This window comes from Oryx dammah, unplaced genomic scaffold, assembly GCF_014754425.2.
Source record: "Oryx dammah isolate SB20612 unplaced genomic scaffold, SCBI_Odam_1.1 HiC_scaffold_13, whole genome shotgun sequence".
Taxonomy (NCBI): Eukaryota; Metazoa; Chordata; class Mammalia; order Artiodactyla; family Bovidae; genus Oryx; species Oryx dammah.
In genome coordinates this window covers 8,168,382-8,189,245 of record NW_024070197.1, presented here as the reverse complement: position 1 = coordinate 8,189,245, position 20,864 = coordinate 8,168,382, and the positions used below count along the sequence as shown (strand labels likewise).

At 42.6% G+C, this 20,864-nt stretch overlaps 1 protein-coding gene across 1 annotated transcript; it reads left to right on the top strand.

The window, feature by feature from the left end:
• Positions 1–16,930: 16,930 nt before the first annotated feature.
• Positions 16,931–18,498, top strand: LOC120873076 (zinc finger protein 501-like). Its single transcript, XM_040253814.1, has 2 exons — positions 16,931–18,057; positions 18,199–18,498. The coding sequence occupies exons 1-2, from the start codon at positions 16,931–16,933 to the stop codon at positions 18,488–18,490; spliced, it is 1,419 nt and encodes a 472-aa protein (XP_040109748.1). The 3' UTR covers positions 18,491–18,498.
• Positions 18,499–20,864: the final 2,366 nt, after the last annotated feature.

Below are 20,864 nucleotides of genomic sequence, written 5' to 3'. Positions count from 1 at the left end.
CCCTCCCCTCCCAGAGTGGCTGATGTAGGTGTGACAGACTCAGTTTGAAGTAGTTGGAGGAGTGACAACCTGAACAGTAATAAGCAAAATAGGTCTCTCTCTTTTTCCAGGAGAGTAAGCCTGAGTTCCAGTCTAGACCTGGCACTTCAGGGAGACCTTTAGCCTGGTAGCCAGTTGTCTAGATTTATCTAAATAGAGTTTAACCTCTGATGTGGTATTATTAATAACACACACACGAAAAAACACAAAACCCAAAGCAGTTGTCACAGTTACTGACTTTAGTGCCTCTCTAGGCCTGAGAAGAGGCAAGAATCTGGGCTCATGAAAATCTTCCCTGAAGACATCTAACCATCTGAAGCCTTGCTCTGCCAGCTTCCCCAGAGCACAAGGCCTCGTTCCTGACCGCCACCTCCATGCCTTTCAGGCTGTGCTGAAGGCCAGCAGCGGCAGTGGCCCCTGATTCAGTCTTCGCAGGAGCAGATGGCGGTGCCTGTCTCCTGTCAGCATGGCCCCTCATGGCCGTCGGTTTGACCACGGTTTTGGTGGCATCTCACATCCGTTTTGAGCCATGGTGCCAGGTCTGGCAAAGATTCTGCTGACAGGCCACTCAGTGTGGCTTACTGGACAAGGCCATAAAGCAGTAGCCAGGAGCCGCTGGACCACCTGTTTCTTCAGCCTCTGTGGTCCATGAAAATATTCCCATTTGGAGCTTCTTCCCATATTTAGAGTTAAACCACTACCATCACTGAGCTCATGAGGAATTATATGATATCATTTTTTTTATCTGGAGAAGGCAATGGCACCCCACACCAGGACTCTTGCCTGGAAAATCCCATGGATGGAGGAGCCTGGAGGCTGCAGTCCATGGGGTCACTGAGGGTCAGACAGGACTGAGCAACTTCACTTTCACTTTTCACCTTCATGCATTGGAGAAGGAAATGGCAACCCACTCCAGTGTTCTTGCCTGGAGAATCCCAGGGACAGGGGAGCCTGGTGGGCTTCCGTCTATGGGGTCACACAGAGTCAGACACGACTGAAGCGACTTGGCATTGTTTTATCAGAGACTCAGTCGTATATTTGGTAATGCAAGAAGCAACTCGAAAGCAGGCAGAAAAAGAAATAATACAGCTCGCAGTGCTAGTAGGGTCACAAGCAAGAATCTGAGAACCTGTACGAAGTGTAGCCAGTGTAATCCAGGTCCTACGTCTACTAAGACGAAAAAGTCTTAGTAAACATAGACCTTAATTAACAAAACTAGAATTTAATATTTAATGAAACAAGTTTTTTCTAAAATTACCCCCATTTTTATTAAACTAGGCCAAGACTAAGTTGTTTTAAAAGTAAGTTTGGTGTACACACCACACAGCTTCTTTACACGGTCTCTGCTGTAATTCCTCAGGAGCCTTGGACTAAAATTCCCCAAAGGCCTCTCAAGGCCAAGAAAGTCATGCCAAAGGCCTGCCATCAGATTCTGCCTAAGTGGATTTTCCTCTCTTCTGAAGTTCATTTATCTGATAAGGCTGCTCAGAACCCAAGTGAAGTCGCTCAGTCGTGTCCAACTCTTTGCGACCCCATGGACGCTAGGCTCCTCCGTCCATGGGATTTTCTAGGCAAGAGTACTGGAGTGGGTTGCCATTTCCTTCTCCAGGGAACTTCCCGACCCAGGGATCGAACCCAGGTCTCCCACATTGTACACAGACACTTTCCATCTGACCCACCACTTGATCTTAGCCAAAAAGCCAAGAAGCGAAGTGTCTCTAATTTCTGGAAAGACAAGGTAGAGAGAAAAGAAAAACTGTTTGAATTTTACCCAGAGGTGTAAATTACCAAACTGTTGTAAGTCTTAAGTAGCTTAAGGAGAAGAGCTTCTTTATACCTGAAAAGAGTGGAAGCCAGTAATACCTCACCCCAAAGGTCATGAACATTATAATCATGTTTAGCAGTTTATTTAACCCCACGTAATTAATCTTTGTTCTGTTGTCCTTGCCTGATGATTGAGTATGATGATGATGGTGATAGCTGTAAGAAGTTTGTGAAGTTTTTGTTAAGGCTTGCATGGTTTCTCTAGTGAAGTGGGTGCCATGATCACTGGAGACTGTGGCAAATATACCCCAAGTGGAAAACACATTTTAAACTATGTTTTTCCACTGTGAGGCCATCAGACCTGTAACATGTACCCAGGAAAGGCTGTAAGCCATCAAATGTAAATGAGGTCCGTCTGGGAGCTGGGAAGAGCTGAGTAGCCGTCTTGGAGTTCCCGTGGCCCTGACTGAGTTACAGCTAGTGTTTACCACTGTAAATTCCTTGCTTTAGGAGACTATTGCCAACTCCTAAGGACATCAGGAAAACAAAAGTCTGACAACGAGGGGTTAATTCTTTGTAGAAGCAGAATTGGCTGTATCTACATGTACCACCATCTTCATAGGTCATTGTGAAATAATATTTACTTCACCAAAGTAACCAAAGATTTTAAAAACAGATATAAATCACTTTAAGGCAAAGAAATTCACATAGACCGTTATCAAAAGCCACATTCCAAGAAAACTATTCTCTTAACAGGGAGAGAAAACCAAATTCCAGTCTGGTCACAGCTTAGTGTTAATCACAAAATTTATTTACCTAATCAAATATAGCGTAGTCTTAGAGAGTCCCGACCACATATAACATTATCTTCCCTATCTTCAGTTCAGTTCAGTCGCTCAGTGGTGTCCGACTCTTTGCGACCCCATGGACTGCAGCACGCCCGGCCTCTCTGTCCATCACCAGCTGCCGGAGTTTACTCAAACTCATGTCCATCGATACTCCTTTCGATCATCTCCATCCCAACGTTGTTTTAATGCAAACCTTGAAGTCCCGGATTTCTGGTTTCAGCACCAAGCGGTCTCACAGGCAGCAGTGAGCCATTCTGAACTGAATGTGGGGAGCCCGGATGAGAACCAGGAGTCCTTGCTGCCAGACCAGCAGGGGCCAGAGGTGAGAAGCAAAGTGACCCTGGGTCTTTCCTCTGCTTGAAAGCAAGAATGTCTCAAAGAGGCACACCCTGTAAAAACAGATACAAAGGTCACTATTAGAGACACACTGAATGTCTGGGCAAGCACACAGAAGCACTTTATTTATTTAAGACAGAGACTAGGCAGCACAGACCAGGTGAGGCATGCTAGAGTCCTGGGAGAGAGCCCAGTGAGAGGGGACTCACATCACTCACACAGGACGCCCTTCTGGGCCTTTGTTTACATTTGGAAAAAACATATATCGTATAATACCACTTCTAGGTGGAACCTAAACACGGATACAAGTGAACTTCTCTACAAAACAGAAACAGCATCACAGACTTAGAAAATAAATTCATGGTTCCCCAAAGTGAAATGTGTGGGGCAGGGAGAAATTAGCAGGTTGAGAAGAACATAAACACACTACTATTTACACTTCTAAAATAATCCACAAGGACCCACCACAGAGCACAAGATACCCTCTCAAAACTCTGTAATAACCTCTATGGGAAAAGAAAACGATAAAGAATATTGGAGAAGGAAATGGCAATCCACTCCAGGACTATTGCCTGGATAATCCCATGGACAGAGGAGTCTGGTAGGCTACAGTCCATGGGGTCGCAAAGAGTCAGACACGACTGAGAGACTTCACTTCACTCACGGATAAATGAATCAAGTTTCTGTACAAGCCACCACAATGCAACTCACCTGTAAACTACAATTCAAAAACATTTTTTTTTTTTTTTAAGAGAAAAGAACTGCTGACTCTGTTCCCATCTGGCCTCGGCAACCTGGGCTGGTGTCACATGCCTGGAGTCTGAGCAGGCTTGGGTCCCCAGGCAGGACTGTCCTGGGGCTGAGGGCGCTGGGGAGGGTTTGCCAGGCAAACAGCCCCCCACCCCCAACCCCATGGACTTGGACTGCCTATTCCCCTCTGCATGAGCCCACAGGCTCCAGATCCAGGGGACCCTCCTGCAGCAGAGCCAACCCCAGTGCCCCCAAAGGATGGTGGGGTCTCTGGGCTGGAAGAGCTTTGCAAAGTGCTCTGGGCTCCATGTCTCCTGGTGACAGGGTTCCCCCACCTCCAGCCTCCTTCCTTAGGGTCACCCCACTGAGAGGACAGCTCCTTCTGCAGAGTGGTGTGGCTATCGTTGAGATCTGTCTAGGGATAAAGCCTCAGAGAGAAGGAAGGAGACACAGCCTTGGGTGCATCCAGTCTAATTAACAACCCAGAACAGGACTTGCCCTAAGGCTCTGGAGGCGGGGGGGAAATGAAGAAATGCTGCCATCTTGTGGCCGCTTTTGGTAACATCAGCTGAAAAACCTGCGCTGATGGGCACTTCATATTCACCAGGCCTGCTCGGATGTAAGGAAAAAACACCTGTCCTCAGCTAATGCCCTCGAGTAGGTCCTGGAAAGAGAATTTAAAGCAGAGCAGACGGTCCAGAGGCCAACCTTGAGAGGTCAGTTTTACTCACACTGTTTAAAAAAAAATCACATGAACGGCCTTCACATCATGAAATCTTACAGAAACCCAAATCAAAACTACAATTGGTTAAATGGCCTTTGTCAAAAAGTCTACAAACAGTAAATGCTGGAGCAGTTGTGGAGAAAAGGGAACCTTCCTACACTGATGCTGGCAAAATAAACTGCTAACAACCAGTGTGGAGGAGAGGGTGGAGGTTCCTTAAACAAGTGAAAAGTAATGAAACTGACAGTCCCTAACCAATTACAGAAAAGGACATTTCAAATCCATTAAAGAACTAAATTGAGGGACGATTACTCTAACCCTCTTAAGGAAAATATAGGCAGAACACGGTTTGACACAAATCGCAGCACATTGTTTTTGGACCCACTTTTAGGATAATGAAAAATAAGACTCAACAAAAGGGACTTCGTTAACTTCAAAACCTTTGCACAGCAAGGGAAACCCAAAACGAAAGAAAAAGACAACCCTGAACATTAGGGGGAAAATGCAACCGAATTTAAAAGCAACGTATTCATCTGCAAATCATGCAAACAGCCCCTGCAGCTCCATATCAAAATACAATCAACCCAAGAGAAAAAATTGGCCAAAGATCTGAATGGATGTATCTTCAAAGAAGGCATCGAGATGGCCATAAAGCCTATGAAAAGATGCTCAGCATCGCTGTTAGAGAAATGCCAGTCAAACTGCAACAAGGTATCAGCTCACCCCCTCAGAATGACCATCCTCCAAAAGCTCTACAAAGATTCAATGCTTCAGAGGAGAGGGGAACAGGGAGGCCTCCTACACTGTGGGCCGGGATGGAAATGGGTGGGTGCAGGCACAAGAAAAACAGTATGGAGATTCCTTAAAACATTAAATATAGTTGCCACCCGATGAAGCAAGCCCACTCCTTCCCTTAGGTCTGGATAAAATCATAATTTAAAGTGATACTTGCTCCTCTGTTTTCATGGCAGCACTATTCACAAATTCCAAGACAGAGCTTCAACCAAAATGTCCATCAATAGAAATGAAGAGTAACTGACCCATCTAAACACCAGAATACACTCAGCCATTAAAAAGAACAACAACAAAAATAATGCCATTAACAGCAACGTAGATGGACCAAGAGATTTATCGTCCTGACAGAAGTCAGGGAAAGAGAAAGATTATATCACTTACAGGTGGAATCTATAAGTTCTTTCAAGTGAACAGATTTAGAAACAGAAATAGACTCAGACTAATAAAACTCACCTATGATTATTTCAAAAAAGGGAAGGCTAGGGAGACATTAAGAAGTCGGAATTAACATACTACTTATTATCAGATAGATAATCCAAAAACACACCTACTGAATAGCACAGGGAAGTATACTGAAAACACTGAAAGAACCTATACGGGAAAAGACCCCTAAAAATAAGAGAATAGACATACATTTATGTATAACTGAATCAAGTTCTTGTCAACCTAAAACAAGCCCAACAGGAATCAACTGTATTCCAACAGAAAAGAAACATAAATTCGAAACAAAAGCCGAGCATGAAGAAATGCCTCCCCTTGTGGCCACATCTGGTAACAGCAACTGAAAAACCTGTGCGGATGGGTACTTCATTGTTTAACCAGGCTTGCAGGGATTTAATGAAAAAACACCTGTCCTCAATAAATGCCCTCGGGTGGGTCCTGGAAAGAGTTCAAAAGAGAAGGCAGACGGTCAAGAGGCCAGTCTCGATATATTAGTTGTACTCACACTTTTTTTTTTTAATCCCATGAAAAGCCTCCACACCCTGCAATCTTACCAAAATGCAAATCAAAACTATGAGGTATTGCTTCACACTGGTCAAAATGACCTTTGTCAAAAAGACTACAAACAATAAATGCTGGAAGGTTTTGGAGAAAGGGGAATTAATTCTGCACGGATGCTACCAAGTTAAATTGTTAAGAGTCCATACAGAGGAGAGGGTAACAAGATAACAGTGAATGAAATTGTGACATTCCTTATCCTCATACAGAGAAAGTTACTCCAAACCAATTAAAGAGCTTAATGGAGGGACAATTACTCTAAATCCCTTGAGAAAATCATAGGAAGAACAAGTTTTGACATGAACCCTAGCAAACCCTTTTGGATCCACTTTAAGAATAATGAAAAATTAAACAAAACTCAACAAAAGACTTGAGTTTCTCTAACCTCAAAAACGTTTGCACTGCAAGGGAAACTGTAAACCAAACTAAAAAAGAAACCCTCGGAATGGGAAAAAAGTGTTTGGAACTGAATTTAGAAACAAGGAATTTATCTCCAAAATATGCAAACAGCTCATGCAGCCTTCAATACATATATTTTTAAAAAATCATCCCATTAGAATAAATGGACCAAAGATCTAAACGGGCATTTGTCCAAAGAAGACATCCAGGTGGCCATATAAAGCACCTGAAAAGATGCTCAGCATCACTAACTATTAGAGAAATGCAAATCAAAACTGGCCCATGGTATCACCTCACAGCCCTCAGAACAGCCATCCTCCAAAAGATCTAGAAGGATTACCTGCTGCCGAGGCCGAGGGGAACAGGGACTCCTCCCACACTGTGGGCAGGACTGGAAATGGGCGGGGGCAGCCACGAAGGAAAACAGTACGCGCATTCCTTACAACACTGACTCTAGACTCAGTGCATGATCCGGCAAGTCCACTCCTCGGGTTAGATCCGGAAAGAACATTAATTTAAAATGATACGTGCACCCCTCTCTTCAGGGCAGCACTATTGACAATATCCAAGACAGAGCATCAACCAAAACGTCCATCAATAGAGAAATGAAGAGAAGATGGTTCATTTGTACACCGAATACACTCAGCCATCAACAGAATGAAAAAATGCCAGGGGCAGCAGCATGGATGGACCAAGAGATTTATTATGCTGAGTGAAGTCAATTAGAGAAGGAACAAGAAACATATCACTTACAGGTGGAATCTATAAATTCACCAAAATGAACTAATTTATAAACAGAAACAGACTCAAAGACTTAGAAAACTCACTTATGATTTTTTTTTTTTTTAAGGTAGGGGAAGGAAGACATTAAGAGGTTGGGATTAACATACTCACTGCTTATTATCAGATAGATAATCCAAAAGAATGGAATAGCACAGGTAGGTCTACTGAACACACCGAGAGAACCAATATAGGAAAAGAACCCGAAAGGGAATAGAGATACCTTCATGCATAACTAAACCAAGTTCCTGTACACTTAAGACAAACACATCGGAAATCAACTCTACTCGAACGGAAAATAAACACTAAAAAACAAACAACAACGGAAAACGCAACAGTGGCGCAGGAAGAGATGCTGCCACCTTGTGGCCACTTTTGGTAACGACGGAAAAACCTGTGCTCACGGGCACTTCGTATTCACCAGGTCTATGGGGCTTCCCTGGTGGCTCAGACGGTAAAGTGTCTGCCTACAAATGAGGGAGACCTGGGTTTGATTCCTGGGTCGGGAAGATCCCCTGGAGAAGGAAATGGCAACCCACTCCAGTATTCCTGCCTGGAAAGTCCCATGGATGGAGGAGCCTGGTAGGCTACAGTCCATGGGGTTGCAAAGAGTCGGACACGACTGAGCGGCGGTAAGGAAAAAAATCTATTCTCAACAAATGTCCTCGGGTAGATCCTAAAAAATGAATTTGAAACAGGGCAGTCGGTCAAGGGGACAAGTCTCAAGAGGTTAGTTTTACTCACACTGTTTTTTTCAAAATCATATGAAAATATTCCAACATGGCGAAATCTTAAGAGAAATGCCAATCAAAACCCACACAGGTCAGAATGGACATTGGCAAGAAGTTTAAAACCAATAAACGCTGGAAAGGGTTGTAGAGAGAAGGGACCCCTCCTACATGTTGGATGCTGGCAATGTCAATTGTTAACAGCCAGACTGTAGGACAGTGCGGAGGTCTCTCAAGTGAAAAGAGAATGAAATTCCCACACTGCCTGAACCCAGACAGAAAAAGAAACTCCAAATTGATGAAAGAGCTCAAAAGAGGGCTGATAATCTCAACCTCTTGAGGGAAATATAGGTAGGACAAACAGACAGAACACACTTTGATATAAAGCACAACTCTGTTTGGATCCACCTCTTAGAGTAATGAAATAAAAACAAAACTAATTTTTGGGGGCTCCAGAATCACTGCAGATGGTGACTGCAGCCATGAAATTAAAAGACACTTGTTCCTTGGAAGAAACGTTATGACCAACCTAGACAACATATTCAAAAGCAGAGACATTACTTTGCCAACAAAGGTCTGTCTAGCCAAACCTTTGGTTTTTCCAGTAGTCATGTATGGATGTGAGAGTTGGACTATAAAGAGCGCTGACTGCAGAAGAACTGATGCTTTTGAACTGCGGTGTTAGAGAAGACTCTTGAGAGTCCCTTGGACTGCAAGGAGATCCAACCAGTCCGTCCTAAGGGAGATCAGTCCTGGGTGTTCATTGGAAGGACTGATGTTGAAGCTGAAACTCCAGTATTTTGGCTACTTGATGTGAAGAGCAGACTCCTTGGAAAAGACCCTGATGCTAGGAAAGATTGAAGGCAGGAGGAGAAGGGGGATGACAGAGAACAAGATAATGGATAGCACCACCAACTCAATGGACATGTTTGAACAAGCTCCAGAGTTGGTGATGGACAGGGAAGCCTGGTGCGGTGCAATCCATGGGGTTGCAAAGTCAGACACGGCTGAGCGACTGAACAACAACATGATTATACAGTGGAAGTGACTGTAGATTCAAGGGATTCGATCTGATAGACAGAGTGCCTGAAGAACTATGGACAGAGGTTTGTAACATTGTACAGGAGGCAGGAACCAAAACCATCCCAAAGAAAAAGAAATGCAAAAAGGCAAAATGGTTATCTGAGGAAGCCTTACAAAGAACTGAGAAAAGAAGAGAGGCAAAAGGCAAGGAGAAAAGGAAAGATATACCCATCTGAACGCAGAGTTCCAAAGACTAGCAAGGAGAATTAAGAAAGGCTTCTTAAGTGAACAATGCAAAGAAATAGAAGAAAACAATAGAATGGGAAAGACTAGAGGTCTCTTCAAGAAGATTAGAGATACCAAGGGAACATTTCATGCAAAGATGGGCTCAATAAAGGACAGAAATGCCATGGACCTAACAGAAGCAGAAAAGATTAAGAAGAGGTGGCCAGAATACACAGAAGAACTGTACAAAAAAAGGTGTTAATGACCTGGATAACCACAATGGTGTTGTCACTCACCTAGATCCAGACATCCTGGAGTGTGAAGTCAAGTGGGCCTTAGGAAGAATTACTACCAACAAAGCTCGTGGAGGTGATGGAATTCCAGCTGAGCTATTTCAAATCCTGAAAGATAATGCTGTGAAAGTGCTGCGCTAGGTATGCCAGCAAATTTGGAAAACTCAGCAGTGGCCACAGGACTGGAAAAGGGCAGTGTTCATTCCAGTCCCAAAGAAGGGCAATGCCAAAGAATGTTCAAACTACTGCACAATAGCGCTCATTTCACATGCTAGCAAGGTAATGCTCAAAATCCTTCAAGCCAGCCTTCAACTGTACGTGAACCATGAGCTTGCAGATGTACAAGCTGGATTTAGAAAATGCAGAGGAACCAGAGACTAAATTGCCAACATTCATTGGATCCTGCTGCTGCTGCTGCTAAGTCATTTCAGTCGTCTCCAACTCTGTGTGACCCCATAGACGGCAGCCCACCGGGCTCCCCCATCCCTGGGATTCTCTAGGCAAGAACACTGGAGTGGGTTGCCATTTCCTTCTCCAATTCATGAAAGTGAAAAGTCAAAGTGAAGTCACTCAGTCACGTCCGACTCTTAGCGACCCCATGGACTGCAGCCTACCAGGCTCTTCCATCCATGGGATTTTCCAGGCAAGAGTACTGGAGTGGGGTGCCATTGCCTTCTCCTCATTGGATCATAGAAAAAGGGAATTCCAGAAAAACATCCACTTCTGCTTTATTGAGTACACTAAAGCCTTTGACTGTGTGGATCACAACAAACTGTGGAAAATTCTTAAACAGATGAGAATACCAGACCACCTTAGCTGCCCCCTGAGAAACCTGTATACAGGTCAAGAAACAACAGTTAGAACCGGACATGGAACAACATACTGGTTCTAAATTGGGAAAGGAGTATGTCAAGGCTGTATATCATCACCCTGATTATTTAATGTATATGCAGAGTACATACTGGAAAGAAACTCTAGTAATGTAATAAGTGATGAAAGAGGTTCATCCCAAATGTAGTTTAGAAAACAGGAAAGGGTTTATACAAGAAAGATGAGTGAATGATGTTAAAACAAAAAGTAACAAAGTATTTAATCAAATCTAAATAAATACCAAAGAATGTATTAGAAAACATTTCATCAATTCCTCTTTTCTGAAGTTCCTGGAGGAGAATTACTGTACATAGTTCAGTTCAGTCGCTCAGTCGTGTCCGACTCTCTGCAACCCCATGAATCGCAGCACGCCAGGCCGCCCTGTCCATCACCAACTCCCGGAGTTTACTCAGACTCACGTCCATCGAGTCTGTGATGCCATCCAGCTGTCTCATCCTCTGTCGTCCCCTTCTCCTACTGCCCCCAATCCCTCCCAGCATCAGAGTCTTTTCCAGTGAGTCAACTCTTCTCATGAGGTGGCCAAAGTACTGGAGTTTCAGCTTTAGCATCATTCCTTCCAAAGAAATCCCAGGGTTGATCTCCTTCAGAATGGACTGGTTGGATCTCCTTGCAGTCCAAGGGACTCTCAAGAGTCTTCTCCAACACCACAGTTCAAAAGCATCAATTCTTCGGTGCTCAGCTTTCTTCACAGTCCAACTCTCACATCCATACATGACTACTGGAAAAACCATAGCCTTGACTAGACGGACCTTAGTCGGCAAAGTAATGTCTCTGCTTTTGAATATGCTATCTAGGTTGGTCATAACTTTTCTTCCAAGGAGTAAGCGTGTTTTAATTTCATGGCTGCAATCACCATCTGCAGTGATTTTGGAGCCCCCCCAAAATAAAGTTTGACACTGTTTCCACTGTTTCTCCATCTATTTCCCATGGAGTGATGGGACCGGATGCCATAGTAATCCATAGTTAAGACAGATAGAAAATTGCTATGTTACTCTGATCACCAAACAAAAGGTTGGTGTTTCAGTTCAGTTCAGTTTAGTCGCTCAGTCATGTCCAACTCTTTTCAACCCCATGAACCGCAGCACGCCAATCCTCCCTGTCCATCACCATCTCCCAGAGTCCACGCAAACCCATGTCCATTGATCTGGTGATGCCTTCCAGCCATCTCATCCTCTGTCGTCCCCTTCTCCTCCTGCCCTCAATCTTTCCCAGCATCATGGTCTTTTCAAATGAGTCAGCTCTCCGCATCAGGTGGCCAAAGTATTGGAGTTTCAGCTTCAAAATCAGTCCTTCCAATGAACACCCAGGACTGATCTCCTTTAGGATGGATCTCCTTGCAGTCCAAAGGACTCTCAAGAGTCCTCTCCAACACCACAGTTCAAAAGCATCAGTTCTTCTGTGTTCAGCTTTCTTTATAGTCCAACTCTCACATCCATACATGACCACTGGAAAAACCATAGCCTTGACTAGACGGTTTGTGTTTAGAAAGGTATAATTATTAGCAATGTTTTCTGGTTCTATCAACATGATTTGAGATTATTTGAAAGCCAAAATGAATGTAATGCAACTCTCAAATTATTCCATGCTATGCTTTGTTTCTAGTGTATGTGAAGTTATGTTTGTGAACGTTGCTGCCTCAAAGATAAAAGAACCCCTTCTATCCTAGGGAGAAATCATTTATATTTATTCTCCATTAGAAGATTAACTGCAATGTAATGTGTACACTGAACATCTAAATGGCAGTGTTTGTCATACATGTGAAACATCCCTATAGGTCACCATGATATAAGTGTTCAGGAATTAATTCCATGCATCAAAGTAAGACAAAATTCTAAATTTTCAATAGTTATGTCATTTGCTTATTAAGGATAAGACAATGAGAGTTCACTGGAATCTTAATGTATCTTTATCACATCAACTGAAGTCATGAATATTAGTTGACATGTTTGGGATAATGACATCTCTGATACCCTAGAAAAGTATGTAAAAGCCTTCCCAGAAAAGTCATGTAGCTAGTTACATCTTGTTTATTAAATGATTAGCCTCCATTTTACAACCATAGAAGTCACAATTCTCAGATCATTGTAGCAGACAAATGAATATTGTTGTCTATGCTTGTAAATCTGTATTTTAATTAAGGTCACACAGTGGATTGTAACAGGTTTTATTCTATGTGTGATATTCATATATGTTCATTAATAAAATTGAATGGTTTCTGGTGATAAAGTTGATGTGTAATGAATGGTTAACCCACCACCACCATTAACCTCTCCCACCTTCTTTAAGGTTATGGGGGAGAAACGGTGACGATAAACCATTAGGTAGCACAGAGGGCTGGCATCTGTAACAATTAGTTTCCTTACTGCCCTTAATCCTCAAATAACGTCACATATTTTCCATAATTTCTACAGTGTACCTTCCCCTGCTCCCTCTCTGTAACTGCAGGGACATTGTGATGGTTCGAATAAGAAGGATCATACAGAGTACTGTGGAGAGCTTCCCTGACTGCCCCGTGCTGTTGCTGCCTCAGCGTCTGTCTAGGCAGCAGGCAGCCTGCATGTCCTCGAACTCACACCAGCCAGTCCTGTGAGCACCTCCACTAGATGACCCTCTTCCTGGAGACCAGCAGTCTTGCTGAACCCCAGGGCCTACTGCACAGGCCCCCCTTCAATAACACCCTCAGAGCTCACCAGAATCCTGCTGCTCTGGTTTGAATGGACCGATCCACACTCAGCCTGGGGAGCCCACAGCACTTCACCCAGGGTCCCTTAGAAAGGCCTGAACCCCAGGTACTGGAGCTTTCTCTGCTTGGTTCTAGCCTGACTTCTCCAAGAAATTCCTGCCCTAAACCCTCCCCTCCTGGAGGTCTCAGCTGTGCTGAGTGTGAGGGCTGAAACTCAGGGCTCCTGAGTGTGGGTCTTGGGGAAGAAGCATCAGAATAAACAGGGAACTTGCTGAAGACTCATTTCATGGCCCCACCTCAGACCTGCAGATTAATAACCTCTCAGAGTGGGGCTCTGACCTCATGGGATTGTATACACTGAACTGGTTCAGAAAGAATCTTTGGCCAAGTGGTTTTCCACCTGTTTCCCATCAGGGTCATGTGACCAGTGGTAAGTGATAACCTCCCCGGTGCCTTCCCCACAGAGTTCTGTCTTGGTCCTGTGGGGGCATCAGTGTGGTGTGTAGGAAGTGCTCCAGGGGCTTCGAAGGGCAGGCACGGGTTAAGGACGTGGCTCCTGGTCCATTTGTGAGAGCTGAGGCCGGGCTTCAGTCCGAGCAGAGGCAACAAGTTCTGCTCTGCATGAGCTTTAAAGGGGCAAGTCAGTGCAGCCCACACACCCCGTGTTAGCAGAATTTGGGGGACTTTATATGAAGAAAGAAGAGTAGACAACAACAACAACAAATTGAAAGATTGGTCTCCACAGAGGAGCTGATTGTCCTGAAACTCTCCTGAGACGAAGTACAGGAGAGGTTGGCCTTTCCCGCTTTTCAAGGTCCTTCTGCCTGTGGCGGTGTTGAGAACAGGTGAAGGAGCTGTGCTGACGCCTCTGAAGGTGTAATCTCATGACGCTGAGGTGATTCCTCCACAGTCTTGATGCGAAAACGACCCAGGGCAGGAGGAAGAAGAGGAGGAGATGGCAGCTTCTCAGGTGAATGTCCTGATCCAGGTTAGAGGCTGTGTCTGCTTTTTCCTCCTTAAATGCCCTGGATTGAAAACATACAAATCTTTAATTCTCTTTTTCTGATATTCTTGCCTGGTGAAGTGGTTTTCAACTATTAAATACTGTTTTTTCTTTTATTTTTATGAGTCACAATCAGATTCTTCTCTCTCCATGAGCCTCTTCTCCTTGTCTGCCTCCAGGCTCCCTACAGGGCATGAAGCATTCCCAGTGTGAATTAACAACTTTAAGTTTTTAAAAATATTCCCTTTTCGAAAGACCAACAAGGGAAGGCATTGATATGCAGAATTTCTGTTGGGATGGGGTCGGGTCAAAAAGAGTCGGACAGGACTGAGGGACTGCACTGAACTGAAACAGGATGACCTTAGTGGTCTAGAGTTCCTTAGAGACTTTTGACAAAAATCTGACTATTCTCTACATTGATAAGAAAGGTCTATTATTTAAATGTGCTATTAGGGATGCAGAACGGGGGGGTATTTTTGGAGTAAAAATGCAGAAAAGTGAAATTTTTTCAAGCTACATCGACATTTCCTTATTTTTGCCGAAAGTACCTGAGCAGTGACCAAGTGTCTTCTTGAGTGTTTCTCTCACCTGACACCAGTTTATCCTATTATACCTGATGATCACCAATTCGGGGGTTTTCTGCCAGATTCCCACACCATCAAGTTCCATTTTTTTCTCTTTATCTTTAATAAAATCTTGGCAAGATGTAGTGAGGGAGGTGCACAATCCAACGCAGTTAAGATGGAAACTCCGTTTCCTCCTAGTGTCTCTTTGCTGCTAGTTGGCTTTGAAATATGAACACTCAACAGGGTTCAGGAGAGATACTGAGTTTTGTAAGGAGAGGTTTCCAGCAGTCAAGTCAGACACTTTTCGCTTATAGGTTATTACGATATTGAGAATAGTTCCCTGTGCTGTGCAGCAGATCACTGTTGGTTATTTTTGTATATACTAGAGTGTATATGTTAAACCCAAAGTCCTAATTATGTTCATTTCTCTAATGAGCAGGTCCCCTTTGGAGTAAAGGAAGAATCCTGGTGCTAGGTGTGAAGGAATGAAGTGGATGACACAGGTAAGAGGTCCAAAGACCACAGAGAAAGCCAGACTTGTTCAGATGGTTTGGGGAGGCCGGCTTCACTAGAATGAGAAGCCTGGGTGTATGTCTGCCAAAGAGGGACATGACTTGCCCCGTTCTTCTGCCCTTACATCTCCATGTGTTCTTCTTCAGCTCCAGTGGGTTTTCCCTCACTTTCACTGAGAGCCAAAACCTTCCTCCTGGTCTGTAAGGACCTGTATACTCTCGCTGCTTTGGGGGACCTAGGAAAAGCTGCTAACAGTTCTGACAAACTGTGCCTTTAGGCCTTTCCAAATTTCCGTCTCTGCCTCAAGTCAGAAAAGTGTGAGGAGAGTTGTGGAGATCCCGGGATTAGTTGACAAAATTCCAGAAATATTGGGAACAGATATATGCTTCCTGATTTCTAATTTCCAATGAAAACATCAAACATGGCTCTCCGAAGTTCATAGTCAGTCCCTGAAATCAAAATGTAATCCCCAATTTCTACCTCCCAACTTTTTCTTCTATGAACAAATTTTAGACATTTTAAGTGCATTTACCCCAACTCATCAACGCTAAAACCATTTAATATATCTATTAACTCACAGAAGTATTTTTTACTGTTCTTTTATTTTGTATTGGAGTATAACTGGTTAACAGTGTTGTGATAGTTTCAGGTGGGGAGCAGAGGGACTCAGCCGTTCATACACATGTATCCATTCTCCCCCAAACTCCCCTCCCATCCAGGCAGCCACATAACATTGAGCAGAGTTCCCTGTGCAGTACAGTAGGACCTTGTTGGCTCTCCATTTTAAATATAGCAACGTGTACATGGTGATCCCTTATGGAGAACTGATATTTATTTTTCTTGAAATGTTGTTGGAATTTTCCAGTTAACTCATCTACTCCAAGGATTTTTTAAAATTACTTTTTAACTCTAATTAATAGTTGTAGATGTGTTATAATTTTTTAATTCACTCATGCTAACATCTAAGGTGTTCTGTGTTTCTAAAAATTGAATCTTCCTTTGAGGTATTCAACTTTTTGGTATAGTATCATTCATTGTAACCTGATAGAATTACTCTTTGTTCTATGTAACATGTACAGTGCCATTATTTTTACTTCTGATCTTCCTTGCATCTCACCTCTTATTAATCTAGCTAGGGGTTTGTCAATATTGCATACAACTGTAAAGCATATTCACTCAAGGTACTAAGTGGGATCTTGGTTATTTGTTATCTTTCAGCGATATCTTCTCATGATACCCAGGGTTTGTTCCCAAAGAAGCCATGCATAGGAGATTCATGTGTAATGTGCTTGGAAATTCTGAGAGTCTCAGCTTGGAAATTTGTACTTAATGAAAGACTGGGAAAGTAAGGGGGGCTGTGAAGGGCAAAAGGATGTTGCTTTAGATGTAACCAAATTGGTCCAATTATTCATGATGAAAACATGATTGCCTAAAGAAATTGAGGATATGCATCAAATTGGGAAAAATTCCATTTGAAGTCAATAAGTTTGGCAGAAAAATATGTTTTTGTAAGCAAGAACCCACATGATTAAAAAAAAAAACCATATTCTCTGATGTGAAATTTTGAAAACATGGAAAGTCATCTAGTCTATGCTACAAATAATCACTCAAACCAGTATGAATATAGGTTTGAATTAAACAGTCAGTCACACTCGTCTGAGAGCCAGAGATTTGAAAATGAAGGAAGAAAATCTCATTATGATCAGTTTGAGAGATCCTTTAGTGAAGACTCATTATTTTTCCACCAAGAAACATTTTCTCCTTATTCCAATATCTGTAATGTCAATAATAACGAGACAGTCTTTATCCAGCTGCCATCATTCAATGGGTATCATAGTACAGATAATGCGGAACAACCTTCCATGTGTAATCCCATGAGTGAGGCCTTAAGTGAGAGCTCCAGCTTCAATAATTACAACAGTATTTATGATGGAGCCAGAATCTACCCATGCCTTGAACCTGGGAATCACTTTGACCAAGACTCAGATCTCATGAATCATCAGAGAACTCAATGTTCAGAGAACCATAGGGATGAATGTAGAAATGTCTTTTATCAAAGCTCAAATCTTATTACAGAGAGGAATATACATATTGAAGAGAATAATTACAAATTTAGTGAATGTGATCAAGTCTCTAACCAGCCATCAGAACTTACTCAACATCTGAGTATTCATGCTAAGGAGAAACATTGCAAGTGGAATAAATGTGGGAAAGTCTTTCTTCAATTATCAAATTTAAATGGACACAGGAAAATCCACACCGGAGGGAAACCTAACCAATGTGCAGAATGTGGCAAAACCTTCAGCAAGCCCTCAAACCTCACTCGACATCTCACAATTCATACTTTAGAGAACACTCACAAATGTCCAGGATGTGGCAAAACCTTTGGCAAGCCCTTAAGCCTTACTCAACATCTCAGTGTTCATACTGCAGAGAAGACTTACGAATGTACAGAATGTGGCAAAGCCTTTAATCAGAGCTCACACCTTAATCGACATAGGCGAATCCATACTGGGGAGAAACCATATAAATGTCAGAATTGTGGGAAAGCCTTTAACCAAAGTACAACACTTACTCAACATCAGCGAATCCATGCTGGGGAGAAACCATACAAGTGTAAAGAATGTAGCAAAGCTTTTATCAGTTACTCAAATCTTAGACAACATCAGAGAATTCATACTGGGGAGAAGCCTCACACGTGCAGAGAATGTGGGAAAGCCTTTAATAGTTGCTCATATCTCACTGTGCATCAGCGAATTCATACTGGGGAGAAGCCTTATAAATGTACAGAATGTAACAAAGCCTTTAGTCATTACTCAAACCTTACCCGTCATCAGAGAATTCATGCTGGGAAGAAGCTATACAAATGTACAGAATGTGGCAAAGCCTTTGCCAGGCGTTCACATGTTACTCAACATCAGCGAATTCATACTGGGGAGAAGCCTTATAAATGTACAGAATGTGGCAAAGCCTTTACCAGGCGTTCACATGTTACTCAACATCAGCGAATTCATACAGGAGAGAAGCCTCATAAATGTACAGAATGTGGCAAAGCCTTTAGTCAGAGTTCAAACCTTAGTCAACATAGGCGAATTCATACTGGGGAGAAACCATACAAATGTAAAGAATGAGGCAAAGCTTTTAATTGCCACTCAAATCTTACTTGCCATAAAATAATTCATACTGCCAAGTAGTCTTACAAATATAAATAATATGACAAAGCCTTAAAGTGAGCTGTCACCTCACTCAGCATCAGAGAGCGTGTGCTGGAGAGAGACCCTACAAATGTAATAAGTGATGAAAGAGGTTTGTCCTAAGCATACACATCAGAAAATGCCAGAGAGTTCATACTAGGAAGAACGCTTAATGCTGTAAAAAATGTACAACATGAATTTAAAAACTCAGGTCTAAGTAAATATCAGAGAATTCATCAAAGATAGCATTCAGTCGATAATCCTTTTCTGGTATTACTTTAAATCAGGATATTATAGAAAATAATCCAAAGTTAAAACACTTAGAAAAATTATTTGTTACTTGGACCATAAGATCAAGGCGAGAGATGTTGGACAATATAATTATTATCATTGTATCCTTATTCATATTGACAGTATGTGAAAATGAAATTTAATATAACTCAACTTTCAAAGTACTACATGCCATACTTTTGTTTCTAGTGTGTATGTGAACTAATATGCTTTTTAAAAAACTAATATTCTTGATCTTTGCTGCCTCAAAGTTAAACAAAACCCTTCTATATTAGGTGGAAATAATTTTTATCTACTTTTTAATGTACTATTAAGGATCTTGTAATGTGAAATGTACAGTGGAAGTCTAAATGAAGGTGATGATTGTCATTGTTGAAAACATCCCTCTATGTCACCATTAGGTAAGTATTCAGAGAATAATTGTTTGTATTAAAGTAAGACAGAGAGTCGAAATTTTAAATAGTTTTGCCAATGGTTTTTTATGGATATAAAGATGGCAGTTCACTGAAATCCTGATGTATTTTTATAACAGCAATAACTAGAAGTCATGAATTTTAGTTGACATGGTAGCAATCAGGAAATCGTCACAGATACCCAAGAAAAATATATGTAACCTTTTCCTGAAAGGTCATGTAATTAATGTACATTCTTGTTTACTAAATAATTGCTCTCTCTGTTTTGTAAACCATAAATATCACATTTCTCTGACCATTGTATCAGAAGAACAAGAATGTTTCCAAATGCTTGTAATCTGTATTTTGATCAAAGATTATAGAGTAAACTTTGGAAAGTTTTATTTAGATTATGTGTGAATTTACTACATGTTAATTAATAAAAGTGAACGGCTTTTCATATATTAAACTTGATGTATATTTGAAGAAGTGTTCTCATCAGTAACATGCTTCCAGGTGGTTCAGTGGTAAAGAACCTGCCTGCCAGTGCAGGAGACACAGGACATGTAGGTTTGATCCCTGGGTCAGGCAGGTCCCCTGGAGAAGGAAATGGCAATCCACTCCAGTATTTTTGCCATGGGAAATCCCGTTGACAGAGGAGGCTGGTGGGCTCCAGTCCATGGGGTTGCAAAGAGTCAGACACAGCTGAGCATGCACATGCGTATCCCACCACCAGTGTTAACATTAATACCAGCATTATCATCCCCTTGGTTTTTTTTTTAAGTCGTCATTAACTGATGGTGAATAGAAAGTATCTGTAACACAGTAGGATGACTCTCATGGGGCTTCCCAGGTAGTGCTAGTGGTAAAGAATTTGTCTGCCAATGCAAGAGACATAAGAGACGCTGGTTCAATCCCTGGGTCTGGAAGATCCCCTGGAGGAGGGCAGGGCAACCCATTCCAATATTCTTGCCTGGAGAATCCCATGGACAGAGAAGTCTGGCAGGCTACAGTCCATGCGGTCACAAAGAGTCAGACACATCTGAAGTGACTTAGGATGCACACAGAATGACATCTCATAGTCACTCCCTTTTTCTACTGGCCATCAGTTCAGTTCAGTCGCTCAGTCATGTCCGACTCTCTGCGACCCCATGAATCACGGCACGCCAGGCCTCCCTGTTCATCACCATCTCCCGGAGTTCACTCAGACTCACGTCCATCGAGTCCGTGATGCCATCCAGCCATCTCATCCTCGGTCGTCCCCTTCTCCTCCTGCCCCCAATCCCTCCCAGCATCATTCCTTCCAAAGAAATCCCAGGGTTGATCTCCTTCAGAATGGACTGGTTGGATCTCCTTGCAGTCCAAGGGACTCTCAAGAGTCTTCTCCAACACCATAGTTCAAAAGCATCAATTCTTCGGCGTTCAGCCTTCTTCACAGTCCAACTATCACATCCATACATGACCACAGGAAAAACCATAGCCTTGATTAGACGGACCTTAGTCGGCAAAGTAATGTCTCTGCTTTTGAATATGCTATCTAGGTTGGGCATAACTTTTCTTCCAAGGAGTAAGCGTCTTTTAATTTCATGGCTGCAGTCACCATCTGCAGTGATTTTGGAGCCCCAAAA

Bases quoted from the DNA above. Each gene is read 5' to 3' on its own strand.
- LOC120873076 (XM_040253814.1), top strand. From the start codon at position 16,931: ATGGAAAGTCATCTAGTCTATGCTACAAATAATCACTCAAACCAGTAT. The intron at 18,058-18,198 runs GTGCAGAGAATG...CCGTCATCAGAG, and splicing joins ACTGGGGAGAAGCCTCACAC to AATTCATGCTGGGAAGAAGC.